Source organism: Monodelphis domestica, chromosome 3 (assembly GCF_027887165.1).
Source record: "Monodelphis domestica isolate mMonDom1 chromosome 3, mMonDom1.pri, whole genome shotgun sequence".
NCBI classification, from domain to species: Eukaryota; Metazoa; Chordata; class Mammalia; order Didelphimorphia; family Didelphidae; genus Monodelphis; species Monodelphis domestica.
The window spans coordinates 97591478-97604264 of record NC_077229.1 but is presented as its reverse complement, the minus strand read 5'-3'; the positions used below and the strand labels follow the sequence as shown (position 1 = coordinate 97604264).

At 39.9% G+C, this 12787-nt stretch overlaps 1 protein-coding gene across 1 annotated transcript; it reads right to left on the bottom strand.

Moving 5' to 3' along the window:
* Window positions 1-345: 345 nt before the first annotated feature.
* Window positions 346-8310, bottom strand: LOC100011905 (beta-1,3-galactosyltransferase 2-like). Its single transcript, XM_001366016.3, has 2 exons — window positions 8138-8310; window positions 346-7800 (listed from the first exon to the last, which is right to left on the bottom strand). Exons 1-2 carry the CDS (start codon window positions 8183-8185, stop codon window positions 6745-6747), a joined length of 1104 nt encoding a protein of 367 aa, XP_001366053.2. The 5' UTR covers window positions 8186-8310; the 3' UTR covers window positions 346-6744.
* Window positions 8311-12787: the final 4477 nt, after the last annotated feature.

Genomic DNA, 12787 nt, shown 5'->3' with positions numbered 1-12787 from the left:
TATCCATATAATTTTGGGGAACATCGAATGGTGCCCATGAGTTAGCAAATTTGATGGAAAAAATGTTGTGATTTGACTGCTCCTCTGACCTGCTGTGGCAGTCTCTCTCCCTCTCCTGGGGTCTCCCTATTTTCTGAAATAAAACAATATTTAAATAAGGCCAATTAATAACTCTACAATGACTGCTAAGTGTTCAAGTGAAAGGAGTCAAATGATGAAACAAACTTCCCGACTGTCTTATTTTAAGAAATATGAATAAGAAACATGACCACCTTGATTTTCAGCAGCCACCACCCTGACCAATCAGCAGCCATCAACTAGGCATGGACCCTCCACCAGCAAAAAGGTTATGACTCACCAAAGGCTCTGGTATTAATTAGCATTTTTTATCAATAAAAATATTTTTTAATTAAGATATGTACATTGGTCTCTTAGATACAATACTATTACAAACTTTATAGACTATGATATAATGTAAATATGATGTAACTATATATTTTGTAACTAATAATCCATAAGTACATATTACCAACATTACATAGCCACCATATAATGTAAACATTTTTAAAAATAGTATTTTATTTGATCATTTCCATGCATTATTCATTAAAGACAAAGATCATTTTCTTTTCCTCCCTCCCACCCCCCTGTAGCCGATGCGTGATTCCACTGGGTATCACATGTGTTCTTGATTCGAACCCATTGCCATGTTGTTAGTATTTGCATTAGAGTGTTCGTTTAGAGTCTCTCCTCTGTCATGTCCCCTCAGCCATTGTAGTCAGGCAGTTGCTTTTCCTCGGTGTTTCTACTCCCTCAGTTTGTCCTCTGCTTATGGATAGTGTTTTTTCTCCTAGATCCCTGCAGATTGTTCAGGGACATTACACTGCCACTAATGGAGAAGTCCATTACGTTCGATTATACCACAGTGTATTAGTCTCTGTGTACAATGTTCTCCTGGTTCTGCTCCTCTCGCTCTGCATCACTTCCTGGAGGTCGTTCCAGTCTCCATGGAATTCCTCCACTTTATTATTCCTTTTTGCACAATAATATTCCATCACCAACATATACCACAATTTGTTCAGCCATTCCCCAATTGATGGGCATCCCCTCGTTTTCCAATTTTTGGCCACCACAAAGAGCGCAGCTATGAATATTTTTGTACAAGTCTTTTTGTCCATTATCTCTTTGGGGTACAGACCCAGCAGTGCTATGGCTGGATCAAAGGGTAGACATTCTTTTATCGCCCTTTGTGCATAGTTCCAAATTGCCCTTCAGAATGGCTGGATCAGTTCACAACTCCACCAGCAATGAATTAATGTCCCTACTTTGCCACATCCCCTCCAGCATTCATTACTTTCCATAACTGTCATGTTAGCCAATCTGCTAGGTGTGAGGTGATACCTCAGAGTTGTTTTGATTTGCATCTCTCTGATTATGAGAGATTTAGAACACTTCTTCATGTGCTTATTAATAGTTTTGATTTCTTTTTCTGAAAACTGCCTATCCATGTCCCTTGCCCATTTATCAATTGGGGAATGGCTTGATTTTTTGTACAATTGATTTAGCTCTTTATAAATTTGAGTAATTAAACCTTTGTCAAAGGTTTTTATGAAGATTTTTTCCCAATTTGTTGTTTTCCTTCTGATTTTAGTTACATTGGTTTTGTTTGTACAAAAGCCTTTTAATTTGATGTAGTCGAAATTATTTATTTTACATTTTGTGATTCTTTCTATGTCTTGCTTGGTTTTAAAGTCTTTCCCCTCCCAAAGGTCTGACATGTATACTATTCTGTGTTTACCCAATTTACTTATGGTTTCCTTCTTTATGTTTAAGTCTTTCACCCATTTTGAATTTATCTTGGTGTAGGGTGTCAGGTGTTGATCAATTCCTAATCTCTCCCACACTGTCTTCCAATTTTCCCAGCAGTTCTTATCGAATAGTGGATTTTTGTCCCAAGATCTGGGATCTTTGGGTTTATTGTATACTGTCTGGCTGAGGTCACTTGCCCCCAGTCTATTCCACTGATCCTCCTTTCTGTCTCTTAGCCAGTACCAAATTGTTTTGATGACTGCTGCTTTGTAATATAGTTTGAGGTCTGGGACTGCTAGGCCCCCCTCATTTGTGTTTTTTTTTTTCATTATTTCCCTGGATATCCTTGATCTTTTGTTATTCCAAATGAACTTTGTTATGGTTTTTTCCAAATCAGTAAAGAAATTTTTTGGGAGTTCCATGGGTATGGCACTAAATAGATGAATAAGTTTGGGTAGGATGGTCAATGTAAACATTTTTTATGCACCGAGAAACCCCCCAAAATCACTTGACTTGCTTTAATACAACATTTTCTTTCTTGCCATGGTCTGGAAACGAGCCTGCTGTATCTCTGAGGTGTACGTGTACATGTGCATGAAAAGTTGAAATTGTATTTATTGCTTTTACATCATTAGTTGTAAAAATCAAGTCATTTCATATAAACTTTTAGGTAGTATCTATAATTAGGCTGTTAGAAAGGGTTAATTAATTGTGAATAAGCAATGAGAGATAAGGAGAAGAGTAGCTTCAGAGCTCCTGTTCTGGATCTTGGAATGTTAAGTATACTGCTTGACTAACCCCTGATTCTAGATCAAGCTTAAAGAAATGATCAGAGTCAGTTGTAAGAGGAATTTATCAATAGCATTTGCTTTTCTAGGAATTTATGTCACTAGCAGGGTCCTCAGATTCTACAACTGAGAGATGACTCTGTTTATCTTTATGGCTCTCCTAAAGTTACTGTCTGAGGGTATCAGTTACAAGATCAATGAAATTCTTGGATCTTATACGAGAATTTATCAACTGTTAGCTAACCCACTTAAAGTATGTGGGTCATGTCAAAAGTATGTCAAAGTATGTCAAAAGCCTATCAAAATAACCATCCACCAGATGTCTTTCATCACAGCCTGGAGGTGATGAGACTACTCGCTGACTGTATGCCCCCAAATAAAGTCAGGAGTTCAAGCTTAGAACAATGGCCCAGCTTTTCTTTCTTTCTTACATGCACACACACACACACACACATACACACACACACACACACACACGCGCACGCGTATATATACACACAGTCATATATGTGTATACATTTGAAATAAGAATTTATACATGCATGTTTATATGTACACACATGTTTCTGTATACACACAATGTAAATATATAACCCCTGTTCCAAACTATATGAGGACTGTAGAAACTGGGACTATCTCTTTTTTTAAATTTGTCAATTTCAAACATTATTCCTTGGTTACAAAAATCATATTCCACCCCCCCACACCCTTCTGGTAGCTGACACACAATTCCACTGGGTATTACATGTGTCCTTGATCAAAACCTATTTCCATGTTGTTGATGTTTGCACCAGGGTGATCATTTAGAGTCTAAATCCCCAGCCATATCCCCCTCGACCCATGTCATCAAGCAGTTGTCTATCTCTTTAAGAAGGGGAAAAGCTCAGAGTTGAATGTCTTTCTGATGTGTTCTTCTTTTGGAGTCAGAGAGAATGTGTGAGTTTAATTTTGATCTAGATGCCAAATTATGAAGAAAACAGAAAAAAGAGAAGAGGAGGAGAAACTTCTATCTTGTTATTTTGTGAAAGAAAAATTGGAAGGGAATGTGGAGAGAGACTTTAAAGTGATGGCTTGGAGAGAAGGAGGAGAAGAGCCCATTTTCCTGTTACAGTTGGGAGAAAGAGAAAGATGACTGAGATACATTCTTCCTTTTTGAGACTGTTTTGACTTTGATTTGTGAAAGGAGTGAAAAGGGCTCTTGTGAAGACTTTCTTGTTTTCCCTCATGAACTAGATGGTGTAGTTCTGTTTTCAGAATGGAAGAGATTTCACCTCTAGTTATTTTAACATGGCTAAAATATTATACGTGAATGTTGTTTATATTATATATTGTTATACATTATTATATAGTAATATATTATTATACAACCTGTTGTTTTATTATAGATTTCATTGTTAATAAATCATATTTCCAATTTATTTAGACCTAAGGGATCATGAGATATAACACAGAGGTAGCTAGGTGGCACAGTGGAGAGAATTCTGGACAGTCCAAGAATCAATAAGACTTGTGTCCAAAACTTGTTTCCAACACTTACTAGCTGTGTGATCCTGGGCAAGTCACTAAACCGCTGTCTGACTCAGTTTCTTTATTTATAAAATGGGGATAATGATAAGTAACCATCTCAAAGGGTAGCTATGGAAAATGGAATAAGATAATGCATATTTTTATACTGTACACTGAAAACCTTAAAGCAGACAGAAATGTTATTATTATTGAGAAAGATAAGATTAGCTACTTTTGGGAGACGAGGTATTTCCCAGTTTATTACATTAGTTAATGTTTGATGAACTGGAGTGAAGGCTTTGAACTTAGTTGATTAATTGAGAGATATGTTGAGATTTTATTAATGAGGTATGCAAAGGAAATTTACCCTCCCCTCTTTTTCTGGGATTGAGCAGATGACCTCATTTCCTGTTGACTACTTGACCTGAAGGTGAGGATTGTGTGTGAAGGAAATCATTGGGTGAATTGGGCCAGCAGGAGAGATGGCAGTTGGAAAAAGGCAGCAATAGAGTCAAGAGATCATGAGTCAGGGGGCAGGGTGATGTCCCCTGCACTATTCCCCAGACTGCCCCACCTGGGCGGCCCAGGCAAAATAGAAAGCCACAGTTGGCTCTCAAGATGTGATGTGTGAGAGTTAGTGGGTGTTTGAGAAAAAGGTTGATAAACTAGGCAAGAGAAGATTTTGCTCTCTTCTCTTCTGTGTTTGTTGCTGGCTGGACTTCCTTGTATAGTGTAGCTAGGATGGAACAATAAGGAAAGTATCCTATATATCTCTCTCCTATTTTTCTACCTCTCCCCCCTATTATTTTTTATTAATAAAATTATTCATTTAAAGCCAGTCTCATAATTTTCCTTTTTATAGATATACTAACATGTCCCTGTGTTACCCTAGAATTCAAGGTGATAAGATTAAATACGGAAATATTCAAGTGGCAAACTGAATTAGTATAGTCAACCCCAGATACTATTTAGCCTGTAATATGTGAAGACCCAACCTCCCAACCTACAATATGCTTCTCTGTCACTCTCTCCCTCTCCTTTTCTCTCCATCATTCTAATACAAAGCTTTTCTGACTAAAATCATATCCCAAGTGAACTATGTAAGTATATAAGAAATTCTTAGGGGACAGCTGGGTAGCTCAGTGAATTGAGAGCCAGGCCTAGAGATGAGAGATCCTGGGTTCAAATCTGGACTCAGATACTTCCCAGCTATGTGACCCTGGGCAAGTCACTTAATCCCCATTTCCTAGCCCTTACCATTCTCCTGCCGTGGAACCAACACACAGTATAGATTCTAAGACAGAAGGTAAGGGTTAAAAAAAAAAAAGAAATTATTGGGGGCAGCTGGGTGGTTCACTGAATTGAGAGCCAGGCCCAGAGACAGGAGGTAGGTTCAAATCTGGCCTTAGACACTTCCCAGCTGTGTGACCCTGGGCAAGTCACTTAACCCCCATTGCCTAGCCCTTACCACTCTTCTGCCTTGAAACCAATACACAGTATTTATTCTAAGACAGAAGGTAAAGGTTTAAAAAAAAAAAAAGAAGCTCTTGATCTGCTATTTAGCAGAAAATCTTATCTACTTAAAAAAAAATATACCTTACCTTCTGTCTTAGAATCAATAGTATGCATTGGTTCCAAGGTGGAAGATTGGTAAAGGATAGGCAATGGGGAGCTGGGAAGTGTCTGAGGCCAGATTTGAACTTAGGACCTCCCATCTCTAGGCCTGGCTCTCAATCCACTGAGCTATCCACCTGCCCCAATCTTATCTACTTTTAATAAATGTTAGCAAATCAGATCTGTATATAGGAGAATGTTTGTATCCTTTATACTTTGAATGTGAGCCAGCTTAATAGAAAGCAAGGAAAATTTTTGTTCTACAAACAACCCAGGAAGGCACAAGAATTTGGATTTTGTTCACTTACTTGTTTTTCCTGAGTTTTGGAGGAAGAAGTATGCATGAGAGCTGGGTGGGGACCTTAGAGCTTACTTAGCCCAAACCTGCTTTTTCATAGATAAGACTATTAAGGATGAGAGAGAAACAGTCATGCTGGTGGGCAGAAAGGAGCAGGATTCTAAACCAAGTCCATTCACTCAAAATCCAGTGCTTTGTCCATCAGACCTAGAAATGAACCTGAGGGATGAGGGTCAATTTGGAGCCCACTCTGAATGAAAGCCCCATTGAGTGTCCTGAACAGTGAACTCTGAAGAGTCTCTGAAGTAGGGTTGAAGGAATTAAGGGCTTGAATTGACACTCAACTCTATGAGATCTTTGGGTCTTACATCCATATGGCTGTTCTGGGGAGCAGAGGTAGCCTGGAAGATCCTGTGGAATGGGACTAGGGACACTGTCTCTATCATTCATTTTAAAACTCACAGCCCTTTGCTAAACCCTCACTCTATGGGAAAGGAGGAAGGAAATAAACACGTTTTAAATCTCTATAACATTCTAGGCTCTTTACAAATATTGCTTTGTTTTTTCTTACAACCACCGGTGGTGGGGAAGTTCTATTACTATCTTAATTTTACAGTTGAGAAAACTAAGGTAAACAGAAGTTGTGACTTGCTAGACTGGAGCCAAATTTGGACTCGTATCTTTCTGACTTCAGGTCTAGCACTCTACCCACTCTACCCACTATACCACTTAGCAGGTATTATTAGCTCTCAGGAAGTCCGGCCAAATGTGTAGTAACTCTTGGTGCTGAAAGTGGTGGACCAGGACAAGTCGTTGGAAGGCACAATGGTTGTACTTCCTCCTGACCATTAGGAAGGTTCTGGGGGGAGCAGGTACGGGCTTTACACCCAGGTGCTTTAGGCAGAACCCCACAAACACATCCTCCAAGTAGATGGCCTTAACTCTCTGAGCTACACTTAGGACCCTGAGGGCCAGGGACCCAGACAGAACATAGCCAGGGCCTGCACAATAGTCAGGATACTTGCTCTGGGAATACAGCTCTGGGGGCATGTACCACTTGAGACCCTGTCTCCGCTCAGGGTTTGGGTTTCTATAGATGTGTCCTGTGATGAAGTTGGGCCGTGGGGGTCCATTGTGCTGCAATATATGCTGTATTAGGAAATTGGGATTTAGGAAGACATCACTATCCACCTTGAGCACATACTTAGCACTGGGACAGTGCTGGGCCATCCACTCCAACCCCATGAGGACCTTGAGAGTCAAGTTGCGGTATGTGTCCAGGAAGCCCACCTGGAGGAGGTCTCCATGCTCCCTGTCCTCCTCTTCCAGGAGGGCCTGAAGTTCCTTGTCAAAGAGAGGTGGAGGCAGGCCAAGAACAAAGAGTCGGCGGACAACCACACTGGGCACCAAAGTCTCATTACCCCATGTTTGCCGGATGGCCTGGCGCACCCCCACATCCTGGGGTCGAGTCATCACCAGCATGAGCAGGAATGGCGCCCCTCTGGGACCTTCACACTTGTCAGGATGGTTGATCAGGAAGGGGTAGGGATAAGGGTACCTTAGGTCAAAGGGATGTGGTGTCTGAGTCAGCCACTCAAACTTCCTTGAAGAGTGATCCAGAGGGTCTTTGGTGGGAGCTTTCTGGGATGGGGGACACAAATCCATTGAAGAGTTCCAGGAACCCTGTTGTTGATCTGCCAGCAACAACAGCAGTCCAGTGAAGACTGAACCCAATAAGATCTGCAACACCAGCTGCCTCCTCATCAGCCTAGGAGTGTAAAAGTTCTGGACAAGAAGGAGGAGGTTAGCATTGGATAAAGAGCTTCATACATTCCCCATCTCCCTTCTCCCCCCAGCCTCCAGGTCTCTTGGTCAGTTTTCTCTCTCTCTGTGGACTAGATATTTCCTGTTTTATGGGGCCAGGATTTGCTGATCTAGGAAAAGTCAGAAGAGACAAGGGCAGGGGAACTGAGAAGGCGGAGGGATCAGAGAGAAAGGTGTTGGGAGTGGAGTGACTTGTAATGGGCAAGAGGAAGAACTTTAGCCTGGGGAGACAAGAGCTCTGGCTTCTAGTCCCAGCTCTGCCACTGACTTACAATGTGGTCTTAATCACGTTACTCACAGTTTCAAGACTTTGGATTTTTCCTTCTGTGAAATAAAGAAGGTTCATCTGGAGGATTTCTCAGGTCTGGTCCAGCTTTGACCGTCTATAGTTTCATAAGAAAGAAGGAGTTGTTCATGGACTCTCATCTGTAGTTATTCCAGGAACCATTGGACCAGGAAGGGCTGGGGTTCTGCGTGTTACCCTCTGAAGATTGGTGTGAAGAATTGATGGAATTTGTTTTCATTTACTTGCACTTCTGCTTTGCTTAATTTTTCCACATTTGGAGTCTTTTCTCTACCTTAGACCTCCAGATTCACAGTCTCACAGACTACATTGGAGATGAGACTTGGACCCAAAGTTCTGGCCCTTACTCTGATATCTGTCCTGGAAAAGTTTTCTGTCCACCTTCCCCTGCCTTAGTTCCTCTAGAATAGGAACAAAATTCCTAGATCATTGCCCTGAGAAACCCAGGGAATAGACTACATAAGGTCCCTAGGACACATCACTGGCAAGGAAGCTCATCCCTATGCCCAGAGTCTGTTTTCCTTGAAGGTAATGGCAGTTAGACTCAATGACGTGTACATAGTAGCAACTTGATAAATGTTTGCTGAATTTAATTCTGCTCCTGAGAAACCCATAGACCTGAGCTGATCTCCTACTTCCCTCTCCAAAATTCCTAAATCCTTCTTTTCCTTCCCCTCTAGCCCCCCAAAGTCCTCACCTTTTTCTTTGAGAGGATGCCGTGATGCAGCAGTAGCAGGAGGACAACTCACAAGGAACTGCCAAACTCTAGAGTAGTGAGCCACCTGATATGGGAGGAATGTGGAAGGGGGAGGGGGAGGAGAAGGGTACTGGCTGCCTCTAAGCTCACCTCAAAGTATGGGGTAGGGCAGATCACCTAGGCAACAGGGCAGGACAGTAAGGCGAAGCCTTTGGAATTCATAGGTTCAAGTTTATAGATCTATAGTTGGAAATGTCTCTGGATGACACACTGTCCAATTCTTCATTTCACAGATAGGCAAATTGAATCTTCAAGAATTTAAGTGACTCACTTGCTAATTAAAGGCTATGGATCCCATATTCAGAGTTTAAAACAATGAACTCTTACATAGTCCTTAGTCTTGCTGTGCACTTTCAAAAGAATGAAATGCACCATAACAGATATGTGAAGTATCTTAATAAAAATCTATAATATTAACAAAACATGAGATGCACCATCCTATGACTAATAGAGAAAGATTAATACTTTCATGCCAATATTCAGTCTTGGACCTTCCATTCACCTAGGTCCTACTTTGATCTCTATACAAACGGATCCCAAATCTACATAGTCAGACTCAATTTCTCATCAGTATACCAATCTCACATTGCTAATAGCCTACAGGACATTCCCACCTGAATATCCAGTCAACAACCCAGTCCCAATATATCTAAAACAGAACTTAACTACCCTTCCTCTTATACCTGCTCCTCCTAAAATTTGCCTCTTTCTACTAATCACAGTCCCAAATACTCAGGTTCATAACCTTAGAATAGTCTTAGACTCTTTTCTTTGTCCCACTTAGCCAATCAATTACCAAGTATAGTTGATTATACCTCTACAGTGACTCTTGAAACTCTCTATTTCTTTTTACTCACAGAATTACCATCCCAATTTAGTCTTTTATGACCTCTTGCTTGACTATTCTTTAGTTATATATGTATATATATTCAATCAGCAAGAATCTGCCTTCTACTAACCTTTCCAACTCATCCCTTCCCTGCCCATTTGAGAACAAAAGAAAAATAAACCTTTTACAAACATGTATAGTCAATCAACACAAATTTCCACATTGTCTGTGTCCAAAAAAAAATCTCATTTTATGTTCATTTTACCTCTCTATCAGGACAGATAATATGTTTCAATATTAGTCCTCTGGAATCATGGTTAGTCATTACAGTAATAAAAGTTCCTAATATTTTCAAAATTATGTGCCTCTACTCTATTATCATTATATAAATTGTTCTCTTGGTTCTATTTTTACTCAGCATCAGATCCTACAAGTCTTTCCAAGTTTCTCTGAAATCATCCCCTTCATCATTTCTGACAACCTTAATTTCTTAGTTTCCTCATACCTTCCTTTCCCTACTCCCCTACAGCGCATTCCTCTTCTACTCTCCATTTTTCTCTTAAAACCATTAATACATAATAGTACCACTCCCAGGGCTTGTCTGTTTGTACTCTTTCTATGGCCCCTGATGATGAAAGGCTCACAGAGGATACCTGAAGCTGGAGAGTGCAGAACCTGGGAAGCAGAGGCTGAAGACTAGGCAGAAGCAGGGCAGACCACAGCAGAGGCAGCAGGGATTGGAAAAATAACCTTAGGGCAAAACACTTTAAAGTAGGCTATAGCAAGAGCAAAATACAGAAGCAACAGCAGAGAGTGACAAACAAGCAAATACATCCAAACTTTCCCCCCCAAATGGAAATTGGTAACCAGCTCTCAAGGAAAGCAAAAAGGATTTCAAGAACCAAGTAAGAAAGATGGAAGAAAAATGAGAAGAAAAGTGGGAAAAAGAAATGAAAGTAATGCAAAAAGAAAATAATAGCTTAATAGACAAAATTGCCCACATGGAAAAAAGTGATACAGAAATCAAATGAAGTAATAAGCAAATTGGAGGCCAGAATTGACTTGTGGGAAGCCATGAAAAGCAGGATAGATCAAACCAAAAAGGAACATCAAAAGATCATAGCTGAAAACCAGTCTTTAAAAACTAGAATTGGGTAAGTAGAAGCTAATCATCTCATAAGAGAGCAAGAATTAATAAAGCAAAGTCAAAGGAATGAAAAAATAGAAGGACCCATGAAATATCTCATTGAAAAGACAATTGACCTAGAAAACAGATCCAGGAGAGACAGTTTGAGAATTATTGATGTACCTGAAAGCCTGGGGGGAAAAATAAAAGCCTTGACATCATATTACAAGAAATTATCCAAGAAAATTGCCCTGATATCCTTGATCAAGAGGGCAAAATAGATATTGAAAGAGTCCATAGATCATCCCCTACATTAAATCCTCAAAAGACAATCCCCAGGAATGTAATAGCCAAATTCAAAAGCTTCCAAGTCAAGGAGAAAATATTATAAGCAGCTAGAAAGAGACAATTCAGATATCAAGGAGCTCCAGTCAGGAGTACACAGGATCTGGCAGCCTCCACACTAAAGGACTGCAAGGCTTGGAATATGATATTCAGGAAGGCAAGAAAATTGGGTCTATAAGCAAGAATCACCTACCCATCAAAGCTGACTATATACTTTCAGGGGAAAGTATGGGCATTTAATGAGACAGAAGATTTCCAAGCATTCCTAAAGAAAAGACCAGAACTAATGGAAAAATTTAATGTCCAAATACAAAATTCAAGCAAATAATAAAAAGATAAACAAGAAAGAGGGGGGAAATTTTTAAGGTCTTCAGTAAGGGCAAATTGATTGTATTCCTATATGGAGAAATGATATCTATAACTCTTAAATATTTTTCAATATCATAGTAGATAGAATTATTCCTAGGCAGAGGTTGTGGCACTAAGTTGTTTAAGATGATATGTAAAAATAAGGGGAGGAATAGAGGATGGCATTAAGAGAAATTTGAAGGAAGAAGAAAAATAGGATAAATTATATCACATAAAGAGATGCAGGGGAAGAATACTATTATAAGAAGGAGAGGAAGAGAGTGGCAATATATAATACTTAAACCTTACTCTCAGTGAAATCATTTCTGAGAGGGAAGAGCTGCCATATCTATTGTGGTATAGAATTCTATCTTACCCTACAGGGAAGTTGAGAGGGGAAAACAAAGGGGGAAAGTGGGGCAGGGAGTATTAGAAGGGAGGAAAAAGAGGGGGACAATGAATGGACATTAAGGAAAAATAAGAAGGGAATAAGAAGGGAGGGGGTGGGAAGGAAAGTAAAATAAGAGTGGAGAATAGGGGGACTGATGAAAAGCAAAACACTGGTGTAGAAGGAAATAGAGAATGGAGAAAGGGCAGGACTAAAAGAGGAAATCAAAATAATGGGGAATACACAGGCTGTAATCATAACTCTGAATGGGAATGGGATGAACTCACCCATAAAACAGAAACAGATAACAGAGTGGATTAGAAACCAAAGTCCTACCATATGTTGTCTACAAGAAATACACATGAGTAAAACCCAGTGAAATTGTGCATCAGCTATGGGAGGGAGTGAGGGGAGGGGAGGGAAAGAACATGACTCTTGTAACCAAGGGAAAATATTCTAAATTGACTAATTAAATATAATTTTCACACACAAAAAAAGAAGAAATACACATGAGGGAGATAGACACACACAGGGTAAAGGTAAGAAGCTGGAGCAAAATCTATTGGGCCTCAACTGAGAAAAAGAAGGCAGGAGTTGCAATCATGATATCTGACAAAGCCAAAGTAAAAATAGATCTGATTAAAAGAGATAGGGAAGGTAATTACATCCTGATAAAAGGCAGTAGAGGCAATGAAGAAATATCAGTACTCAACATGTATGCACCAAATGGTATAGCATCCAGATTTCTAAGGGAGAAACTAGTGGAGCTCAAGGATGAACTAGATAGAAAAACTATACTAGTGGGAGGCCTGAACCTTCCTCTATCAGATCTAGATAAATCAACCCAAAAA

What these genes read in the sequence shown, in the direction of transcription:
- LOC100011905 (XM_001366016.3), bottom strand. Translation starts at nt 8,185, where the DNA reads ATGAACCTTCTTTATTTCACAGAAGGAAAAATCCAAAGTCTTGAAACT. An exon ending in AAATCCAAAGTCTTGAAACT is followed by an intron (nt 7,801 to 8,137) that starts GTGAGTAACGTG and finishes CTTCTTGTCCAG; the next exon opens with AACTTTTACACTCCTAGGCT.